The sequence below is a fragment of the Onychostruthus taczanowskii genome, unplaced genomic scaffold (assembly GCF_017590055.1).
Source record: "Onychostruthus taczanowskii isolate IOZ18803 unplaced genomic scaffold, ASM1759005v1 scaffold2, whole genome shotgun sequence".
Lineage (NCBI taxonomy): Eukaryota > Metazoa > Chordata > Aves > Passeriformes > Passeridae > Onychostruthus > Onychostruthus taczanowskii.
Genome location: NW_024499239.1, coordinates 18,124,803 through 18,145,315, shown reverse-complemented (window position 1 = coordinate 18,145,315; position 20,513 = coordinate 18,124,803). Strand labels below are relative to the sequence as shown.

Sequence of the window (20,513 nt, the reverse complement as noted above, 5' to 3'; positions counted from 1 at the left end):
AGGGAAGCAAGCAAAGCACAGCCAGCTGCTGTATTTTCTTTTGTTACTCCCTCAATGGGAAGGAACTGCAGGATAGGCTGCAACATGGGATTTACAGGTGATAACATTCAGTTCTGCACTACTGAGTAGCTTATACTTTACAAACCTTATATTTTAGCAAGCAAGAAGTAAGTTTTTATCTAATAATAAAAGGCTTGGCACTGTTGTTCTTCCTTAGAACATTGTTCTTGCTCATTACCAGGGAAGACCCCAAAATACTCTACTGAGAAATCAAAATGCTGTTCTGTACAGTTGCAATTACTATCACTGACTGTATGCCAAGTACTATTGGTGATGACATTTCTCCAGGCAAGGACTTTATAACTGATTATATTACTTAGATGTATAGATCTGACAATAATGATAATAGAATGGACTTAATTTGCAAGAACTGTTCCCAAAAGTGTTGGAATCTGATCTTTTGTTACATCTCGTAACACTCATGAAATTCTCTGATTTAAAACTGCTTAAATATTTAACTAGAAATTACTAGGACTAGCAACAAAACTGTTAGGCCTCAGTGTGTGGAGAAAGGGTGGCTGAGCACCTTGATAGCTGAGCATCAGATGGCTGAGCACCTTGGTGTTATCGTGTGCACTTAAGTTTCACTGGCTATCCTTTGCAATGCCTACAGTAACACACTTATTTATTTAAAACTTCCAATTAAAGAGCTGTACAGAAAATCCTGTGTGATACAATCTCTGGTTCATGCAAGATCACCATATCTATAAAGGGATGCCTATCTCCCTGACCTTTCAGTACTCTGAATAGTAAATCCTTATTTCATAAGCATGTTTTGCTCAAACCACATTGTCTTTTAGGCCACAGGCAAGATGGATGAGAGCCAGTTTGTAGCTGTCACCAGCACCAATGCTGCCAAAATCTTTAATCTGTATCCAAGGAAAGGCCGGATTGCTGTAGGATCCGATGCTGATGTTGTTATCTGGGACCCTGACAAGGTGAAGACTATAACAGCCAAAAGCCATAAATCGGTAAGGAGGAAATGAAAACCAGCAAGAAAAAAGAAATGTCACTGTTGTTTTTCAGCTGTTGACCTAAATCATGTGAACACCAATAGCACAGGATGCTGAGGAGGGGGTAACTGCCTACTTCTGTTCTGAAATGGGTAAATGTTTCAGGACATGAGAGTATTGCAGTCCTATGTTGGAAGCATTGTGATCAGGAAGGATTTATTTTCTCTCTACATATACCTTGCACTGTTTGTTTTTTGCATGCTTGTGGCAGACCTATACATTTATAAACCTTTAAAAAGTACATTTGGGTGATTCAGTTTCTGTTTCTCTGTCTTGGGATCTCTCTGTATTTTCAAGAAAGTAATAACCACCTGCCCTGTCATTCCCATTTAGATCGAGACCTTCCTGGGCTTTTCTGGGATTTTTCAGACAGAAATATGTGTGCTGGCCTCTTCGAAATTTGCTTGCACAGTAACAACAGACGCACGGTGGGACCACGTGCTCTGGTTATCCAGAACCTGAGTCACAATTTTCCTTCTTATTAGGGTTATCAATGTTCTCAATGCTCTGGTTAGATACAGCAAATTTTCAAAAACATTTTCCATTCTTGATGGAAAATGAAAAACTGGAAGGAAATGTCTCGTCCAGGAGAGTCTGATGAGAAAGATCCTTTAAAATAATTTCATATCAAAATGCATTGCTTTTCCTTCACACAAAACAATTGTATACACTTCTTAATGGCAGTTGTCTAAAACTATGACTACAAATGTACATATTGTAAATTACTAATGGAAAGAGGTCTTGGTGGTGAATATGTTGGTTGATCCTCAGGCCATTGAGTACAACATCTTTGAAGGAATGGAGTGCCATGGTGCCCCACTTGTGGTCATAAGCCAAGGGAAGATTGTGTTTGAGGATGGAAATCTGCACGTCAATAAGGGAATGGGCCGCTTCATCCCTCGCAAACCTTTTCCTGAGTATCTCTACCAGCGCATCAAAATCAGGAATAAGGTAATGTCACATCCTGTTGAATCTTCTTTGCAGCCAAACCCTCTTGGAAGCACAGTAGCATCTGTTTTTAATATTGTTGTGCTATTATGAGTCCGTATCAGGTGGACTGTATATGACTTACTCAAAACTGGTTGCAGTTGTGAACTCTTCTAACTTAGTGTTAGCACTTCAGCAGGTAGAACATATAATTGTCAGCTGACATAATTGCCTTATGTCCAGCAATGCCTTATTAAGAGAGGTGGAATAGTGATAGAATTTACTTTCAGTTAAAAATTCAGGAAAAGAGAAAGATTTTTGTGAGGGAGTGTTAGACAGAGTAAAAACAGAATTTTAAATTGCATACTGAACTGCTACACTGCAGAGAAGAAAAGCATGCCAGCCAGAGATTCTCATTATATTGGGCATTTCTGAACTATTGTTAGTGCATTTGCTGAGCTGTGTATTAGTAGCATTAATGGTTCAGAAAACTCTTCTCTTTGGTTTAATAAAAAGCTTGGGAAATAACCAAGATTCCACCTCTGTGTCATCTCTGGTTTTGAATTATATCAGTGCTTCTCTGTTGAAAACCAATTGGCTGGACACCAGTTTGGAGTTGTTTGGAAATTGCTTCTTGTCACTGAGCAGGAAAGTCACTGTGTGAGCACAGGTAATGAGAAAAAATGACTAAACCTCATATTTTCTCCAGCCAAGCATTTACCATTATCTGTGATAGCTTTTATCTTTCATCATTTATTATACAAATTCTATCAAGCTGCAGAAGAAAGGCCTGCACTTCTTAGAAGAAAAGGCATTGTAAAAATCAAATGCACCCACAAAAATTTTGCAGAATACCAATCAGTGTTGCATCTTTTTATATTGTCCATGTAGATGATGCAGGCCTTCTCTTCACACTCACTGCTTAAGGCTTCTGTGCCTAGGAATTCCACATAAATTAGTGACAAATTAGTGAAACCAGCACTTTAGAAACAAGTATCACAGATTAGTGTGTTGTAGCAGGAGTTTGAACAAAATTACCTGGATTAAAGTGACCTGTGTCATGCAAGTGAGCCTAGATTTTGGGAGACCTTTGATCCTTGAGCAAGGTCTGCAAACAGACAAAGGGACTGATATTTTTTGCTCCTGCAGCTCCCTCTGCTGCCTGCCAAGGAGAGCAGATTCATGCCTAAATTTCTTTTCCCACTATCAAATTTTATTCACTGGAAGTATTCAGAAAAACCCATTGCTGGTTTTATCAGCTGCTGTATGAACATGTCAGTGCACAACAGAGGAATATATAAAAATTCTTCAAGCAAGGGACTGCAAAACTGAACTGGCACGGGTTGGCAGTATAAAGTTATCCCTAGAGCAGGGATAGCAGTATAAATTCATGCCTTTGTGGGTCCCTAGAAGATGGATTCATTGCTGTGATTGGCAGCTACTCTCTTCTGGGCATTAGTTTTGGCTCAGCCTGTAAGACAGTGGTTCTTCTGAGCCTGATGTCCCTGTCATCAAAAGCAAGGAAAATGCACTGATTGCTTTGAGAGCTGGATCAAACCCCTGTGAATAGTGTCTTTCTATACAGTATTTTAATTTCACTTTTAACCTGTTGGGGAAATTTCTCTGAAAACATAATCTTGTAAGACACAGATTTCTGATCTCTTTGATGAGCTTTACATTCTGAATTCAATGGCTTCAGGCTCTTTCTGAAAACTGGAAATGTTCTTATTAAAATATTATTTCCTAGATTCCTGTGATTTTAAGGCCAGTGAAGTTTTTTAGATTGTCTTTCCTAATAGTCCTTGTAAGAAGCATACAGGGAAAAAATCTAGAGATTTCAAACTGAAATCAGAGCTCAAATGACAGATACTTTATTGACAAATATTGTAAGATAGATCCCCTACCACAGTCCAGCATACAATTGCTTTTCTAGTTGATGACAGGAAGTAGAAACTTTTGAAATTTAATGTAAAAATTGCCACTCCTTTTCAGTGAATTCTAATAAAGAGAATGAGACCTGCAAAGGGGAGGAGCAGAGGAAATACAGGTAGGAGAGAAATTGCTGCAGTTGGTACAGTGGGTATCAGTTGTGCTACAACACAAGTGTGACTTGGCAGCTGAATGGAGAGAGAAGAGGTCATTGTGACTGATCTTATGTAAAATAAACAGATCACACCTATTCTTTTGAATCCCACTTCTCCCCTTTGATTGTGAAAGAAGCCTGATAAGGAACTCTTTTGTAATTTATATATATAAATGGAGGGAGCAAGCTTTAAAATTTCCTTCATATATAAACCAGACTGCACTTTGCTTTATATATAAACTATAGATGTGTTGTTAATTCAGCCAGTGCAGAATATAGCTTTGTGCTCACTGCTCTCTTCCTACAGGGTCATTAGGCAGCATTATCTGAGCATTTAGTGTCTGGATTTTTACTCTCCTCTTGTTTTAGGTGGGAGGACTGCAAGGAGTCTCCAGAGGAATGTATGATGGACCTGTGTATGAAATCCCAGCTACGCCAAAATATGCAACTCCTGCACCCTCAACTAAATCCTCCCCTGCCAAAAACCAGCCCCCACCAATCAGAAACCTCCATCAATCCAATTTCAGCTTATCAGGTAAGTCAGCCTGACTAATGAGAAACCTTTTAAAGCCGTGAGTATGGATTACTGGTGATGAATTTAAATTATAATTCTTTAGTCAAATATAAAAGGACTGTATATAGTCATGTGCATGCATATACTTACATATATATAAATATATACATGTATTTACTCTTTCATTGCCTATCGATATTTTACATATTGCCAATATTCAAACTGTTTTCAATCTGAAATTTTCTCTGTGTCAATCTTTCACTATTATTTCCCTGGCCCATTGCAATTGGCTGAGTTCTCTGGTTGATGTGACTGAAGCCCCTCGGTGTTGTGCACAGCTAACGGGACTTGGCTCTGGTGCAATCTGTGAGTCTCAGACATCTCACAGGCTGCATCACCAGCATCTAGACATGGAAACTTCAACTGTCCTTGTCCATGGTCATAAACTATGTGCAGAAGTTGTTCATAAGCAGACTGGAGTATTTCTTATCCTCTGCACTTGGTGCCCAAAACATTTTCCATGGTTTTGGAAAATGTTTCTGTTTCCACACAGGAAACAGACTGGAAAATCATCCTTTAGGGCTGCTGGAAATAATTCTTGTCCTCTGAAGACAATTAGAAGTGTGTAATCCTTATTCTTCAAAAGTCTACAGCCCCAGTGGTGAATAATACGTTCTTATGATGTTGTGAAAGTCATTGGATTTTTCCCTTGTGGGAGCTGATGGTGGAGTTTTCCTACTTTATAGATCCTCTCTTCAGAAATTAAATGAAACTTGTCTAAGAAACTCCTAGGAGAGCAAATATTTAAAAAGCCCTTCTAATGAGGTGAAGTATATTGATTTTAAATGACTGAGGCAGGTTTGAAAAGTCCCTTCAAGTCAGTGGAAAACAATTCTCCATGTAAGGTGAGCATTAGTCTGATCCTAAGCATATAATCCCCCACTTCTCATCGAAGACAGAAATGTGCCTTGAAGGTCTGTTCAGCACTTCAGTCAGGCTCAAGAGAAACTAGCTGATGGTGGTGTGAGGGAGGCATAGCCAGGTAAAACCTCACAACTGATGGTTTAATCTCTTTGACAGCTTTGTTTTCTCATTTTCTGTTGCAGGAGCTCAGATTGATGACAACAACCCACGTCGTACTGGCCACCGCATCGTGGCACCTCCTGGTGGGCGCTCCAATATTACCAGTCTTGGCTGAGAAATCATGATGGACAGAAACACAAGGATGAAGGATCATGGGAATAATGTCCATTCCCTTCAGTATCTGTGTTATCGAGCCCACAGTTTTATTTGGTACTAACAGAAATAAAAAATGAATTTTTTTTTTTTTAATTTTTTTCTTTTTTCTTTCTTTTTTTTTTTTTTTTGTATAGAAAGAGGTGATAATAGTGTGGTGTGTTTGCTTGGAACTACTTGCCTCACAATTGTGCTTTCATGCCATAGTCACCTTAAAGCATGGTGCTTCCATTGCCCCTTTAGTGACTACAGGTTTTAGCTTTGTCTCGTAACTGAATGATGGTTCCTTTGCACCCTTTCGCTGTATTAGAGTAGTTAATGCATGTTACTGAGTTATTTATGCAAGTTGCATTCTGTGAGTGAGTCCCTTTAGAACACATTGCCAACAACTGACTAGACACAATGCCAAGATTAATGTCTGTATTTGAGAAACACCACCAAAAACACTAATGAAGGAAGAAAATGGCCATCTGGAAAGTAAGCAGTAGAGTAGTATAGGCAGCTTCTGTTTAATCTTTAATTTATTATAAACCCAAGAAGCACTTCTCTCAAGACACAGAAACTCATTGGGACACATAATGACAAATGGTCTCCGTAGCACCTGTCTGTTCCCACTCGGTACATTCCAAGTCTGTGTCCTTCTTGTTTCCATTTTAGACAGAGCCATGTTTTACATACCAATGCCATTGCCACCCCTGCAGGGATTTCTCCACCTGGGCAGTAGTGCTCTCCTTCTGCATGAGATTTTTGGTACTTACAGATAATCCAAGTTGCTGTCAGATTTTTAAAGTTTTTGTACAAATTTTTTCCTTTGTAATCACATGCATTTTTACTTACTCTACCGTATCAAGATCTACTAGTTGTGGTTCAATTTCTGAATTCAAAGCTTGTGAAATAAAGGAAATTAATTGATGGGTAAGCGTCTTGCTCTGCTTTCCAGTGCTGTGACTCAATGATTGAAAATTTGGAATGGAGGAACGCAAGAGAAATTGTCTTTCAGGTTGACATCATGCAATAGAAGGAACCTCCTTAGATCACAAGTGTTGGGAAGTGTATAGGTCTGTATATGCATACTATAGCATGACATAGTATGTCTTATTAAACAGTGCTCACAGTAAAAATGTATTTACTAAAAATTGTACTTACTATTGACTAAAATGTACTTACTAATGGTCGGATTCGATCTTAAGAGTTCTTTTCCAAGAGACTTAACAAGACCTAACAAGTCTTTTCACAGACCTAACAAGTCTGTGATTCTGTGACATTGCAGGTGCCTCAGTTTTGCCTAAATGAGACACAAAGTAACTTTCTCCCAAAGACCTTAGATCTATGTCTTATTTGCCTAAAAAGGGGTAATTCAGTGTTGTCATCTTCATCTGTAGTACAGAACCAGTACCCAGTGCTGCACTTTGACCTAAGCCATATTTGACTTCATTTATGGTTTTCTCTACTGACTGAGCTGTGTCCAGGCATGGCAGGAAAAGAACATGCTGCAGGTAAGGTGAGGGAAGAGGACTTCAATTCTCTGAGAGTGAAGAAGTATTTCTTGTCTTTCTGACTCTCTCACAAACTATGTAAAGAAACCTTGTTTCCTGTCACTTTTTGCTTGTCTGGCAGTGTTACAGATGCTGTGGGAGGTGTGGGCTGCAGTGGAAGTGGGGTGCAATTAGCAGGTCAACAAACCCCTCCTCTTGTGCTACTTTGCCTTCATCCACACTACAAAGCTGCAGCAGGGAAAGTCTTGGAGCACTGGAGAGGTTTTATCAGCTGTGCTGCTTGACCACTGAGCACCCATCCATCCCACCCATGCCACAGTAACTTGGGTTGGCACAGTTTGTGTGGGGCATGCCAAGTGTACGTGAGCCATAACAGTTTTGGGAAGTAGCCCACCTGAAGCCTGTCATTCTGAAACTAGTACATTGTCACCTCCAGCTTGCCTGGGAAAGGAACCAGTACCCTGGAAAAATCCATTTTGGTCAGCTTGGTCTGAAACCTGGCAGCACAACTGGTCTGCAGAGCCAGCTTTTCCTTTGGCTTTGAGCTGAACCAGTGCAGAAACACTGCAATTCAGTCTGCAGTGAAATGAATTGCTTGCTCCCAAAAAAAGGAAAATAAAGCTTTTCATGAACAATTCCTTCTGCTAAGAATTCAAATTCACATTTTCTATTGCCTGGAGAATGCCCTCATCCTCAGGCTTCCTTGCTCATTTGGTGGTTCAGATATTTTATATGATATGAATTAAACTAAATTGCTCATTTTGTGGTTCAAGTTTTTTATAGGAAGTAAAATAACACTAGTAGAGAAGCCTGAGGACAGTGTGCCCTGGAATAACCTATAGCCTAGCAGGTAAGGCAATCCTGAAATGTCAAGTCTCCATCTGCCTTGTCCTATTCCAACCCATTTGCTGTGAGTGTTGACAGCCAGCAACAGTTGTGGTGATGTAACCCTGACAGCAGAAATACAGCTGGTTTGTGAAGCTATGTGGCAAATTTGACAGCGTGAAAATTTTCAAATTGCTGGTTACAATTTCCCTGTTGCACTTCTTGCATGTTTTTGTGCAAGTAGCAATGGTTGCTCACCTTCAAATAAAGCTTCTACTCAATGTATGAGGCTTGTCACACTTGAGGTGACAGCAGAAATGATCATTGTGTAACTCGTGTTGAGATTCCACTTTTCCTACACGCTTAACAGCATCTTAAACCAAAAGCCCTTTGCCTACAAGCTGGTCAAAGATTCACTGTTAACATGCATTTATTTTTTCACTGTGAAGTGTCTGTGAATAAATACGTGTGGGTGTTTTGAGAGGCATTTCATGGTTCAGTGCTCCTCTGGGAACAAGACTGTGCCTGTCAGGTCAATGTGGCTCTCCTGTGATGCCTCCAGGAAGAAGCAGCCTAATCCCCTGCTCCTGCTGTGGCACTGTGGAGGGGCAGCCTGCAGGAAGGTGTGGATCCTGAGCTGCACCTCACCAGGCGAGGTGAAGGATGCCTCACCTGGATGGTTACTGTCATTCCACCAGAGAGAGGCATGTGCCATTCCCCATGGATGGCAAAACAAAGCAAGGGGTGCTTCTCTTACCACCTGGAGTCTATTTCATAGCAATGTCCCTGTCCCTACATCACTAACCTGTCCTTAAGAAAATAAAACACTACCAGTAAAGAAAATGTGGATTAGCTGGTGCTTCTGAGTGCATGCTGCAGAATAGGAAACTGCACTTGAGTTTGCCCCCTTGCAGGAACACCAGGTTGGGAGATGTGAACTTGGTGAGGAGCTGCTGTTATCTCAACTACAGCTGGAAGCAGTGCAGAGCTTGCAGGTTTTCTGAATAGTCAAACTTCTAAAAATCTGCAGCAGGCTATGACCTTTCAATACCTGATGTTGCTCTAATGATGAAAAGCTGCTCTTTCCTACTGCTATTTGCAATGGTCTGCTTAAAATTAGTCACTATGACCAGGCTGGGAACAATCTTTGTTAATTGTGGAAGGGAAGGCTGGATTGATTTCTGAGCATATTTTGGACCAGTTTGTCTTGTGCTACAGTTTGTCTGCTACCAGAGCAATGCAGTTACATGTCTAAATTCTAGAGTTTATAGCAAAGCCTGCTAATTATGATGCTAAGACTGTACCAAAACTGACAGCTGTCCCAGCCTTTAAATGTTTCCCTTGGCAATATACTGGTCTTTGTCCTCAAGAACTAACATCTCAGACTAGGCCAGGTCAGATGACCATCTGCTCTGGGTTCCAGTAGCCAACAACACAAGCTTGGAGGAGGTCAGAGGAGCAAGCTATAATATAATAATATAATAATATAATAATATAATAATATAATAATATAATATATAATGCTAATCCTCCTCTGAGTGTCTGCTCCTTTTCCAGTGCTTTGTAATTTTTGAGAAGCAGCAGCATCATTGCACCTGTGGCTCTCAGTGAATTTGTCTGCCATGCATTTGCCAAGATGTGGTTAAACCCATGTGAAATCCTGCCACTAATGTTTTCCTGGAGCAAGGAAATGCACAGCTTAAAGCACAATGGCAAAGTGTTGATCTAGTCCTCTTGGCACCAGCTGTTTCTTGCCATTTAGAGCTAGCATGGTTCTCAAAGACCTCACATGGCAACAGCCTTATAGATCTAAGGGAGTGGCAAGCAGAATTCACTAGTTTGCCATGATTCCATCTTCTTGACATAAACATTTGTCAAAGGAAAACTCTTTAGGGTACAAAATATCTACACAGATATTCATCTATCAGTGTATCTAAATATACAATGGCACTAATAACACTGTAGGTGTAACATTTAAAAAAAAAGATTAAATATTAGAAATATCACAAATCTGCATGATAGAGACAACTGCATAATTAGAACATCAGTCTGGAACAGCAGTGATTTAATTCAAGTTGTATCTTAATCCTGTGTAATTGTCAAGGAGCTCTAGGCACAATAAAAAAGTGTGTTTTTATTGCAGGCTCAACAGAGCACTGGATTTTGCATTTTTTACATTTTGGGTCAGGAAGTGTCCATGAATTCAGTGCTTGCATCTGAGTTTTCACCTCCCTTAAAAAATCAGGGATATCTGAATGCTCTGTTCCTTATTACCATGCTCTGCTCCTTATGACCTTCCCTCTGCACTTACTACTAAGCTACCAATCCTTGTCCAATCTACTGTTGTCACTCATCTAAACAAACTGACTTTAGGATAGTTTTTCATCATGGTTGTGATGAACTTTCCACAAACTTTCCAGATAAATTTCAGTGATGACAGTAAGGGCTGTTGGTATATGGGAAATAGAATAATGTTACCACCAATGTTTAAAATAGGAAGAATTGACACTTCCCCTAAATTTCTGCAGCGTTTTTGATATGTACCTGTAAAGCATGATCAAACCTCCATGTTATCCTTTCCAGAATAAAGAGAGGGTGCTCTGTAGATTTACACTATAAACTGAGTTTTTGGATTTACACTATAAACTGAGCTGTGACTGGTGCCTAGGTATCCCATTTTCCCCTAGTCTGACTCTATGATTCTCTAACATAACATAAAATTTCAACAATATTAACTGCAAAGCAACTGCTCTGAGTTTTGTCTGCATTTTTTGCACTTGTTTCTTGGTCCAGTTAAATCCTGTCTTGCTCAGTATCTGCCTCACTGACAGACAGCGATGGCACGTGTCACAGTGCCCACCTGCACATGACATTGAGCTTGGTGTATCCACGGGGAAACTCAAGGGGACTGAAGTCACTAATGGGGACAAGCCAGCGGGTGTTTTGACAGGAGACTGCCAATGTGCCTGGGAGAAAAGAAATCCCAGGAAAGTCAGACAGGTGGAATACTGGCAGGTGCCCGCACCCGGACCTGGAGGGACTGGCGGGGATCTCACGGAGCACAGAAACCCCCCTGGGGAGTGGTGAGGATCGCACGGGGCACAGGGACCCTCCTGGAGACTGGCAGGGATCTCACCGAACACAGGGACCCTCCTGGGGACTGGCAGGGACCACACGGGGCTTAGGGATCCCCCTGGGACTGGCAGGGATCACACGGGGCACAGGGATCCCCCTGGGACTGGCAGGGAGCACACGGAGCACAGGGATCCCCCTGGGACTGGCAGGGATCGCAGGGAGCAGAGGGATCCCCCCGGCTCCCTCCCGGAGCTCCCTGCCCGCCTCCTCCACCTGCGAGGGGAGGAGAGCACCGCGAGCTGCCCGGGAGAGGGCACTGCTGCCCTGCTTTTGGGACAATTCCCTTTCCTCATTCAGAGAAAAAGCCATTTCGAGGCGGTCTGGCCAGAGCACAGCACAGGGCAGACCCCACCTGGGTAACTCTCCAGTGATTCTGCTGCACCCGGAGCGTGGCAGGAGCTACCGCTGCCCTGAGGGGTTTGGAGCATCATCTGCTCTAATGGCAACAGCTCCCTGTGTACAGAGAGCACTGCAGAGTGAAATGTGGTCAGTTTAACGTGAATATGTTGATTCCGTTACCAAAAAACAAAAACAAAAACCAAAAAAGGAACAAGCAGCAAGTAAAATGTTAAAATGTCCAGACTGGGAATGCAGTAACACCATAGAGCCGATGTGCTGAAATATCAGAATTAAATGCTCAAAAGGGTACAATTTAGAATTTTTTTTACAGCTGAGATGAAAATTAACCATTTAACACAGGTGTGTAACAGGCCTGGTGGACTTGTTTGTAGGCAGCACTTTTGTCTGAGGCAAACTGCATAAAAATGTTGTGGTACCTTCCATCTTCCACCAAAGGACAGACTTTTCATTAGCAAAATATATGTTTATTTTTGAAAAGGCAGAATACTCCCACTTCATGAAAGCTGTAGGATTCCTTAAATGGGGCAATTTATTACACAATACAGGTGCTCTGTACAGCCAGTAAGAATTAACTGCTTTGCATAATAAGAATTTCCCATAGGAAATGTAATGAGCATAACAAAGTACATTAGAAACAAAAGGGTGCACTTAAGGAAGGAGACCAGAAACTGAAGCATAAAAAGTGAAAAAGTAAACCAGTTTTCTCTCATTTTCTCTAAAAGTAACAATTTGAATTCTAAGACAAAGGCAGAGAAATAGATATATAAACGTCTTTGTACAAATTTAAAAAAGCCTACATAGGATTGGAAGCACAAAAATATAACAAAAGAGAAACCAAATGTCATCTTTTGATGTACCAGTACCATCTGAAGCCTGTTTACATTTTCTCTACATTTTCATCTCCTTTCCTTAGGTCAAAGTAGCATTCACAAAAAAGAATGCTACTAGGTACCACATGTCAGGCTCAGAAGTAAACAGTCCATCACTCTTGTGATGAAACCTTACTGAGATACACTGACCTGGCCCCAGTGAGCACCTGTTCTCCTACAGGCACACTATCCTCCTTTTACTCCAAATCTAAAACTGACTCCCCAGCATATTACCCAAGCAGTCTCAAAAATCTTGTATTAAAGACTTCCTTGTTCCCCCTTACCAAAACCAAGAGGGAATGTTTTATTAACAGCTAAAGGAAGTTGGGATTGATTCTTGGTCTGCAGCTAAAAAAGATTTATGAGTTATTATTGATTTTCTTCGTTGTTCCTCAGCAAAGCAGCTCAGTAAGTACCTACAGCTGCTGAGATTCCCCAGAAGGATGCCTTGGTACACTGTGTTCAGACAGCTCAGACAAAAGCTTTTACTACCTGCTGCCTTTCTTTTTTAACATCTTTGAGTTTTTCCTTGGTTCAGTCTCCCCTTCATGTGAACTCTGAGACATCTCTCTGAAAGAATAAGTAAGAGAAAGAAAACAAAATTGCAGACAGTTTTTAAAATGCTCTACTTCTCTCTTGAAGGAAATTAATTTTGGTAAAAGAAAGGCTCTCGCTATATAACTTCTGCACTCACTGGTTTCACTGCCTCTGTTGGGGCTGCCAAAACAAAGTTGCAAAACCATAAACTTTCCTTTGTTGGGTCCCTGCTCCCCACACATGCATCCCTCGTTGGCTGTGGGAAAGGAGTGTGTGAAAAGGGTTGATACCATCAGGGAAAGGAGCCATCTCCTGAAGTCAGTCCCAGGCTGAGGTCACTCAGGGGATAAATACTTTTCCCCAGAGGCCTGTGGCTCCTGAGAACCAAGTGTTTGCTTTGCCTGTCAGCAGGATTTTCTCTGCTCAATATATCAAGCTGCAACAACCAGCTGGCTGGTTTGATCTGCCCGTAGTGATCAGCTGGCATCTTTCAGGTTTGTAGCCATTTCTCCTCTAGTTAGCACCCCAGCACAAGCCAACTGAAACATCTATCACGAAAATCATTGTTAGAGCTGCTGCCCTCATCAGCCAAAGACTGGCGCTCGCCTTTGTTCCTGAAATAAAGGTGGAAGTTGAAAGCCTAAATACCACAGACCATATTTTGGTTGCTACATTTCAGCCTAGTTCCATTGAATTCGCTTGTCTCTGCTGATTTATGTTGTCTGTGACTAAGGTTTAAATAAAACTAAATAAAGGAAATTTGGAAACAGTATTTCTCATTTCCCTACCTTTAATCAAAGCTGTTTATAAAATACATAGCACCACACACAAGCAAAATACAGATGAATTTCCTAAGTTTAAAAAAGATTGTGGGGTAAAAAAGGTTAAGTACTTGTGGAAAGGAAATATTAAGGAAGCTCAACTAGTGCAGGCATTAATTATGTTTTGAGTTTGATTGACATACCTCCTTAAGTAGATTTTGCAGTTTTTATATTAAAAAATGATATTTTTACAAACAGCTTTTCACATACCATATTTTTAGTCTCTAACATACCTGCAAAAGCCAGAAGTTATTCCATGGGGCTCTTGAACATTATCATGGGAATCATCTTTTTCTGCTGGTTTGGGTGACTGGAAGGTCTGTCTTTTGGAATTTGCTTTTTCACCTGAATTGCCAAATGCAGTGGATTAAAAAAAAAAAAAAAAAAAGAATCACAAATAGTAGAACTTGTTTGGTTTTGATTAACCTGAAGCAAAAAGTTACACTCTAACTTTTCATACATACCTATTATTATTCCAAGGAAATCACTTCACTTTACATTAGCCCAGCATACTGCTTTTCTACCACTGGTTAGCTCTCACACAGCAGACTCTGAACTGCCACACTTGCTGAACACTGAAGTAACTTCCCATGTGGTGCAAGAGTGGTGCCCTATCATATATTTTCTTGTAGCAAGTAACTGAAAATGGCTTTTTATTACCACCAAGCAGAAGAAAAGCCAGTTCATACTTTTGAGTGATTTGAATCAGAACATGATGTTAAAAATTCACCACTTTGAGGGCCCTGACTGTGCAGTCACGGCGCCTACCAAGGCAAACAGTTCTGCACACCTGAGAAACAACAGCTGGGGAGAAAGACTTCAAAACTGTGCAGGGAGTGACCTGCTTTTCCCTTTCAGGCACCCATCCTGCCTTTCAGCATCTTTCAAATGTAGCGCCATGTTTCATTCTGATAATGACAGAAAGATTGCATGGCTCAAAGGATGACACTTGCACACTGCACCTGAAATGTGGACTAGGAAACATGACTGCTATTCTAAAAATTTGTCCCCAAGTATCTCTTGAAGAATGAATTAGTATAACTTGTCAAAACTACAGTAAATTTATAAAAATAGATCAGGTTTCCTGATTCAGTAGGGTTGTACTTTTGAGAACATGTGTGGGAGGCAATTCTTCCATTCTGCCATGAGAATGAAAGTTGGGTGATTCAACTCTGCTGTTCTCCCATGGATTCAGCAATTGAGGTGAACAGAATAATTTCTAAAGGACGTGACAAAGATGGGAAAAATGTTTTGGTTTCAGCAGGGCAAAGCCTTACTTCAGTGGACACAATGCAATCTATAGGTTAAAGGCTGCTCTGGAGTGAGGAAAGGTGACACTTGTTTGTTGCTGTGCTGCCGGAGAACTGGGTGACCTTGAAGGGTTTCATTACTCTTCTACGTTTCAGTTAGGGAAATGGCAGTGATAAAAAATCTCTCCTGAAACTCCTTTGTGTTATACTGCAAAATCTGCAGTGATTTGTAGAATTTTGTGGGTTTTTTTCTGAACAATTCAGGATAGTACCAACCTGCTGGCTTGCTCCTTTTGGAAGGCTTCTTCTTCACAGTCAGTGGAACTCGGGTCAGCACAGCCAACTCACTCACAAAGTCCTGCTCTGCTCCCTGCATGCAAGGACAGAGCAGCCATCACTCAACACAACACAGCTCAGTTCTGTGTTATTTTTTTACATGTGGCACAACTAAACAGGCACATCACTGCAGAAACACAGGAAACAATATGGGAAACAATGAGGGAAGTATTCCTACAAGACAGAGATGAATCTCAGCACTGATTTCAACTAGGCTAGCAAAGAGACCCCCACAATGTGTCCCCTGTTTCTCCACTGAATGCTTCAGATCCATGAAGCATTTTACCCTTAGCTGACTCTCCAGCTCAGTTCCTAGGCGCTGCAATCCCAGCAGCTTCTGATTCAGAGACTCCAGACGAATCTGTTGCCGCAGTTCAAACTGAGCCAAAATCTTGTTCTGCTGTAGCACCATCCTGGTCAAGAGAAATGGAAATGTACAGATGTTGCTCAGTGCAAGGGAGGAATACAATCCTGTCAAGTCTATTTAGGAGGTTTTGTAGAGAGAAAGGCTCATTAACATTATTGGCCCAGACAGCTTCCACTGGGACAGAAAATTTTGTGGTAGATTTGTAGATTTACTTATTTTAATAACCTGCCTTGGCTGTCCATAGGATACAAGGTCCTTTTGGAGGTAGGAATTAAAGGAGTTTGCAGAGTCCATGCCTGGATTCTGGGAACTGGAATTCAGCTCTAAAGTTGAAGCCTGCTTTCAAAACCACTGTATGTTTCTAGGATCGGTTTTACTGTCTGCTTGCCAAAGGGCCCAGGCAAACAACGTTCAAAGATCAGCTGTGAGAATAAGGTTTTAAGAATTAGGCATTTCATCCAGGCTCTTCAGTACTGAGCCATCATCAGAACCAGACTGAGCCATCAACATGGTTATTCAAAACTTGGGAACTGAAAGCATTAACAACTGTATTCTTCACTTGTTTTACTTTTCTGGTTAAAATTATTATTATTATTACAGTACAACCTCAATGGCTGCAACTTTGCTGCATCTGTGTTTCTTCTGGTTTTTTGCGTGATCTACCTTAAAGCAATGCTGCCAATCACCCATCAAATTCCTCAGGGAAGGAGGTAACACAAATAGTTTCTGACATTTACACCTAATGAAGTTGCTATTGTAATACTCACTGCTTGCAGAGGTTACCTTTCAACATTTGCTTTTTGAACTCACACTCCTAACCTTGCATCAAGGGCAAAAAGAAATGAAACAATAAAACAATGTTGAGTTTATAGGAGTTAGACAAATTAATGTAAACTTTGTCTTTAATTTACAAAGGACTAGACCATAAAAGAAATCATAAGGGCAATAGGAAAATGTGTTTGATTACTGATTATTATGATATCAGCTTAGATGCTGCATAGCTACATTCTTCAATACCATACTTCTGCTTGTGTGAAGACAAATTTCATTGTATTTTGTTTAAAGATAGTAGAATATATTACAGGAGAAAAAACAAATGAGAAAACAGCTGGAAAGTGAATTTGTATGTCACAATAAACGATAAATTTGATAATGAATAACTAACAGATCTTTTATGAAACCCTTTATTACACAAATCCATTTCTTTACTAACTCAAACAGGGATAAAAAAGTGGGCAATGATATCTTTCCATTTAGAAGAAACAGAATGTCTAAAGAAAGATTTAACTTCTTTACAATGCCAAAACTGAAGCTGTTGTCTTTTTCTGGATAACAAACGAAGAGTAAAGAGATCAAATGACTACAAAAATGTATAATGTACATGACAAGCCATAGAGCTTTTTATGATAACTTATGCCTTTTTAATTGCAGTGCTTTTTGTCTGGACTTAATTTTCATTTAATCAGTAATTAATTAAATATGATTTTTGTTTAACTAACATTTGAGGGATTCCATTCTAAATTTAGTGCAAGTAATCTTGATTTTCCAAGGCATTCACTGAAGCTTTCTTTCCACTTTGAGTATTTTTTGGGCTTCAAGCATTTTCTCTTCATTATGGTATATATTTTCTCCACAGCAAACTAACAAACACTTTTGATGTTCAGAGTATAAAGGATGGAATGTAATGAATTACATTCAGCATTGGTTCCCATCCCACATTTATGTTAAATTTCTTTTAAAATTTGGCATATGTTTTGGCATTGAATTTCATTCTCTCTTTTCAAACTGCCTAAGTATAGTTCTTCAATCTGTAACTAATGAGCATCAAAAAGTTTATTTAATAAGAAAGTAATTCTCTGAGATTAAAGGGCATCATTTGGCAATAGGTATTTCTTTTCCATCAAAGAGAAGTATAAAATGCAAACTCAAGACATTTATTCAGCTAGACATTCATGTAGATCTGCAATAACTCACAAAGTTTAAATAGACAGCAGTGCTGCTGCCTGGTCTAACCTTTGGTGGACTGTAGATGACACATTCAGGAGGCCTTTGGTGTGTTTTTCTTTCAATGCCAGTTCATTCTCTTTATTCTTCATTCTGATCCTTTCATTTCCTTCTGCTGAAATAACGTTTTTGAAAAATTTTCTGCTCAAAATTAAACTCTGAGTTGTGACAACCTTCACAAATTAATCCTGATTCTAGGTAGTCTTTCCCAACTTACTGCTCCTTAGGCATATCAAGTATTTCTTACACACTCTGCCACTGTGATCTGCTGCGAAGAGAATACTTTGTGCATCATTTAGCTGAGATAGGAATGTCATTGAATTCCTGTTTACCTACTTCTCCCACTAGGCTAACTGATTAACATGGAATTCAAAACAGAAATTTTCTGAAAAGGCCTTGATGCCTTAAGCAAGAACTGTATTACCTAAACAAAAGATGCATTATAAAGAAAACCCTCCACTCAGATGTGACCTATTCCTGGGTATGCCCAGCTTTACAAGATGCCCTCTCCCCTGACTGGAAGCTATCCTGGTTACTTTTGCATATGCTCACACTCTGTGCCTGAGTGCTTATTTGCTGACCAGGCTCCTGCCCCTGCCCCTGAAGTCCTGCCCGGCAGCAAGGCTTGGGCACATCTGACAGACAAGACCTCACAGCACTCTTTGTAAATTAAACAGGAGGGAGATGGATGGGTTTGTAACAGATCAGGGTATGTAACCTTCATTTGGGGAGCATGCAACCTTTCCTGAACACTCAGAGAGGCCAACAGGCACCTTTCCTACCACCTGCACCATCAGGGAGCAGTTACTGAATGTGCTCAGGGCTGGGCTGGGCTGGGCTGGCTGTGAGAGGGGAGGTACTCCCCACCTTTCCTCCTGTGACTGGAGGAAAGTGCCTGGCACAGTAAATTCAGACTTACTAGGCCAAGGGATGCCAGAAGAAGCAAAATCCTCTAACCTTACACTGGGCACACTTACTGGGAAACAGTCTTACAGTTGTCAGTACCATACGAACCTTGTAAGGATTTCAGATGTTGAAGCTTTTTTCCTTCATACTCTTCTGTGAGTTTTCCTAATTGCTGGTAGTAGTTCTGCACCAGTCTATTGATATTATTGCTGGTCCCATATACACTTTCAACAGCAGATTCCACCAGTCTCTCCTGTATCACACAGTACAAGTCACAATTCATTTTCCAAGCCCAAAAGTGTTTTGATCTGTTTAAAAAAACCCCATACCTAATTTGGTATGTGCACACACAATTATGAATTTAAATGTGGCTTTAAAAATGAGGTAGACTAAGATACTGAAAACCATGCAACATTTCAACATGAAAAATTGCAGTGAAATCTTTCTACTTTGCCTCATCTCCATCTGGGAAGAGGTCATTCCCCTATCCTTTCAATCTCTACAGCCCATTTTAACAGTCAAGCCAACTGCCAGCAAAGCAAGCTAATCCATGTGTAGCTCTGCTGTGACTTTCAGAAAATCCAAATATTTACTTTGGAAAAAAATTATTCATCTATGATATACATTTTGATTTTATTTATTTATCTTTTAATTAATAGTAAGCTGGTAGAATGAAAATTATTAATTAGTCTAAAACCCTTAATCAATAGATAATCATCTCAATTTTTTTCTTCTTTTTGTTATTCTCTGTCATCAAGAGTTGTGACAATTTTTTTCCTGTTCCAGTGTTTGACTTAAAACCTGTTTTGGCTGCTGTAGCAAATACTGTACTGCTACATAAATGCTATCTTGCAAATGCTTTGCAAATTATGCTCAGTTTTAACACAAGTCCTAAGGGTTTTCTACTGATACTCCCAGGCATAGGTTAATGCATCCATTAAATTGCTTTCCATCTGTGCAAGGTAGCCCTTGTTTTGTTTGGAAAACTGCTGTTGACCATTTCCATACCTTGAAGTCCTGTTCATCATCTGAACTCTTTTTTTCAGCTTTGCCTCGGGCATACTGCAGCAGGGTCTGCCCAATCACCTGCTCCATGTGCTGCTGAAGAAACTGAAGAGCTTCTTGGATTTCTGTGACTAGCTGCTGGTGAAATTCTAAATTGGTTTCTTGCATTTCTTCCTCAAGCTTCTCCTCCTCTTCATGAATGTGGGATTCCTAGTAATCAGAAAATAAGACAGCACTGCCATTTAAATATGTTAATAATTGTAGTCAGCTTCACTTTGAAAGAAAGTCCTGCACCCATTCAGAATGTTACAGTTTCATTAATTATAATAATATAATTTACAGACGAAGTTTGTACAGTCATTTAACACGCGTGTTTCCAACAGAACTATAGCCTCTGTCATGATATATACAGCAGAAGCTGCATCCTGTCCTATGTCCTATCCTATGTCCTATCATCTCCTAAGTGATGTATTCCCATGTACGTGAAATATCCTGAGTCCAGCAAGGGACAACTGTGGATGCCTTGATAAATTGCACAGGAGCAAGGCAAGTACAGTTATGCACCAGGAATGCTTGCACAGTCTGTGTGGTCTACCTGAGAAAAACTTGGTTTGCTGGTACTTGGGAGTACCAATACTCTTGGGAGTACCAATGGCCATTGGGACAGGTCACAAATGTGGATAATAACACTTGAAAACCATTTGCACAACATCCTCTGCTGGTGAGTTCTAAAGCTTCTCCACATATCTCTTAATTTTGAACCTGCCAT

The 20,513-nt window shown here is 40.3% G+C and overlaps 2 protein-coding genes across 2 annotated transcripts in view; one reads left to right on the top strand and one right to left on the bottom strand.

The window, feature by feature from the left end:
- CRMP1 (collapsin response mediator protein 1) overlaps positions 1-6,748 on the top strand; it is a 49,020-nt gene extending 42,272 nt beyond the window's left edge. The window contains exons 11-14 of the mRNA XM_041402690.1: positions 861-1,031; positions 1,845-2,024; positions 4,453-4,618; positions 5,704-6,748. Of these exons, the coding sequence (XP_041258624.1) occupies positions 861-1,031; positions 1,845-2,024; positions 4,453-4,618; positions 5,704-5,795 (609 nt within the window). The 3' untranslated portion in view covers positions 5,796-6,748. The remainder of the gene's footprint in view (positions 1-860; positions 1,032-1,844; positions 2,025-4,452; positions 4,619-5,703) is intronic.
- Positions 6,749-12,143: 5,395 nt separating this feature from the next.
- The window catches only part of EVC (EvC ciliary complex subunit 1), a 48,519-nt gene continuing 40,149 nt past the window's right edge, over positions 12,144-20,513 (bottom strand). Inside the window, exons 15-21 of the mRNA XM_041403046.1 lie at positions 19,748-19,954; positions 18,848-18,992; positions 17,843-17,948; positions 15,749-15,875; positions 15,403-15,496; positions 14,110-14,221; positions 12,144-13,088 (exon numbers count right to left, since the gene is read on the bottom strand). Of these exons, the coding sequence (XP_041258980.1) occupies positions 13,007-13,088; positions 14,110-14,221; positions 15,403-15,496; positions 15,749-15,875; positions 17,843-17,948; positions 18,848-18,992; positions 19,748-19,954 (873 nt within the window). The 3' untranslated portion in view covers positions 12,144-13,006. The remainder of the gene's footprint in view (positions 13,089-14,109; positions 14,222-15,402; positions 15,497-15,748; positions 15,876-17,842; positions 17,949-18,847; positions 18,993-19,747; positions 19,955-20,513) is intronic.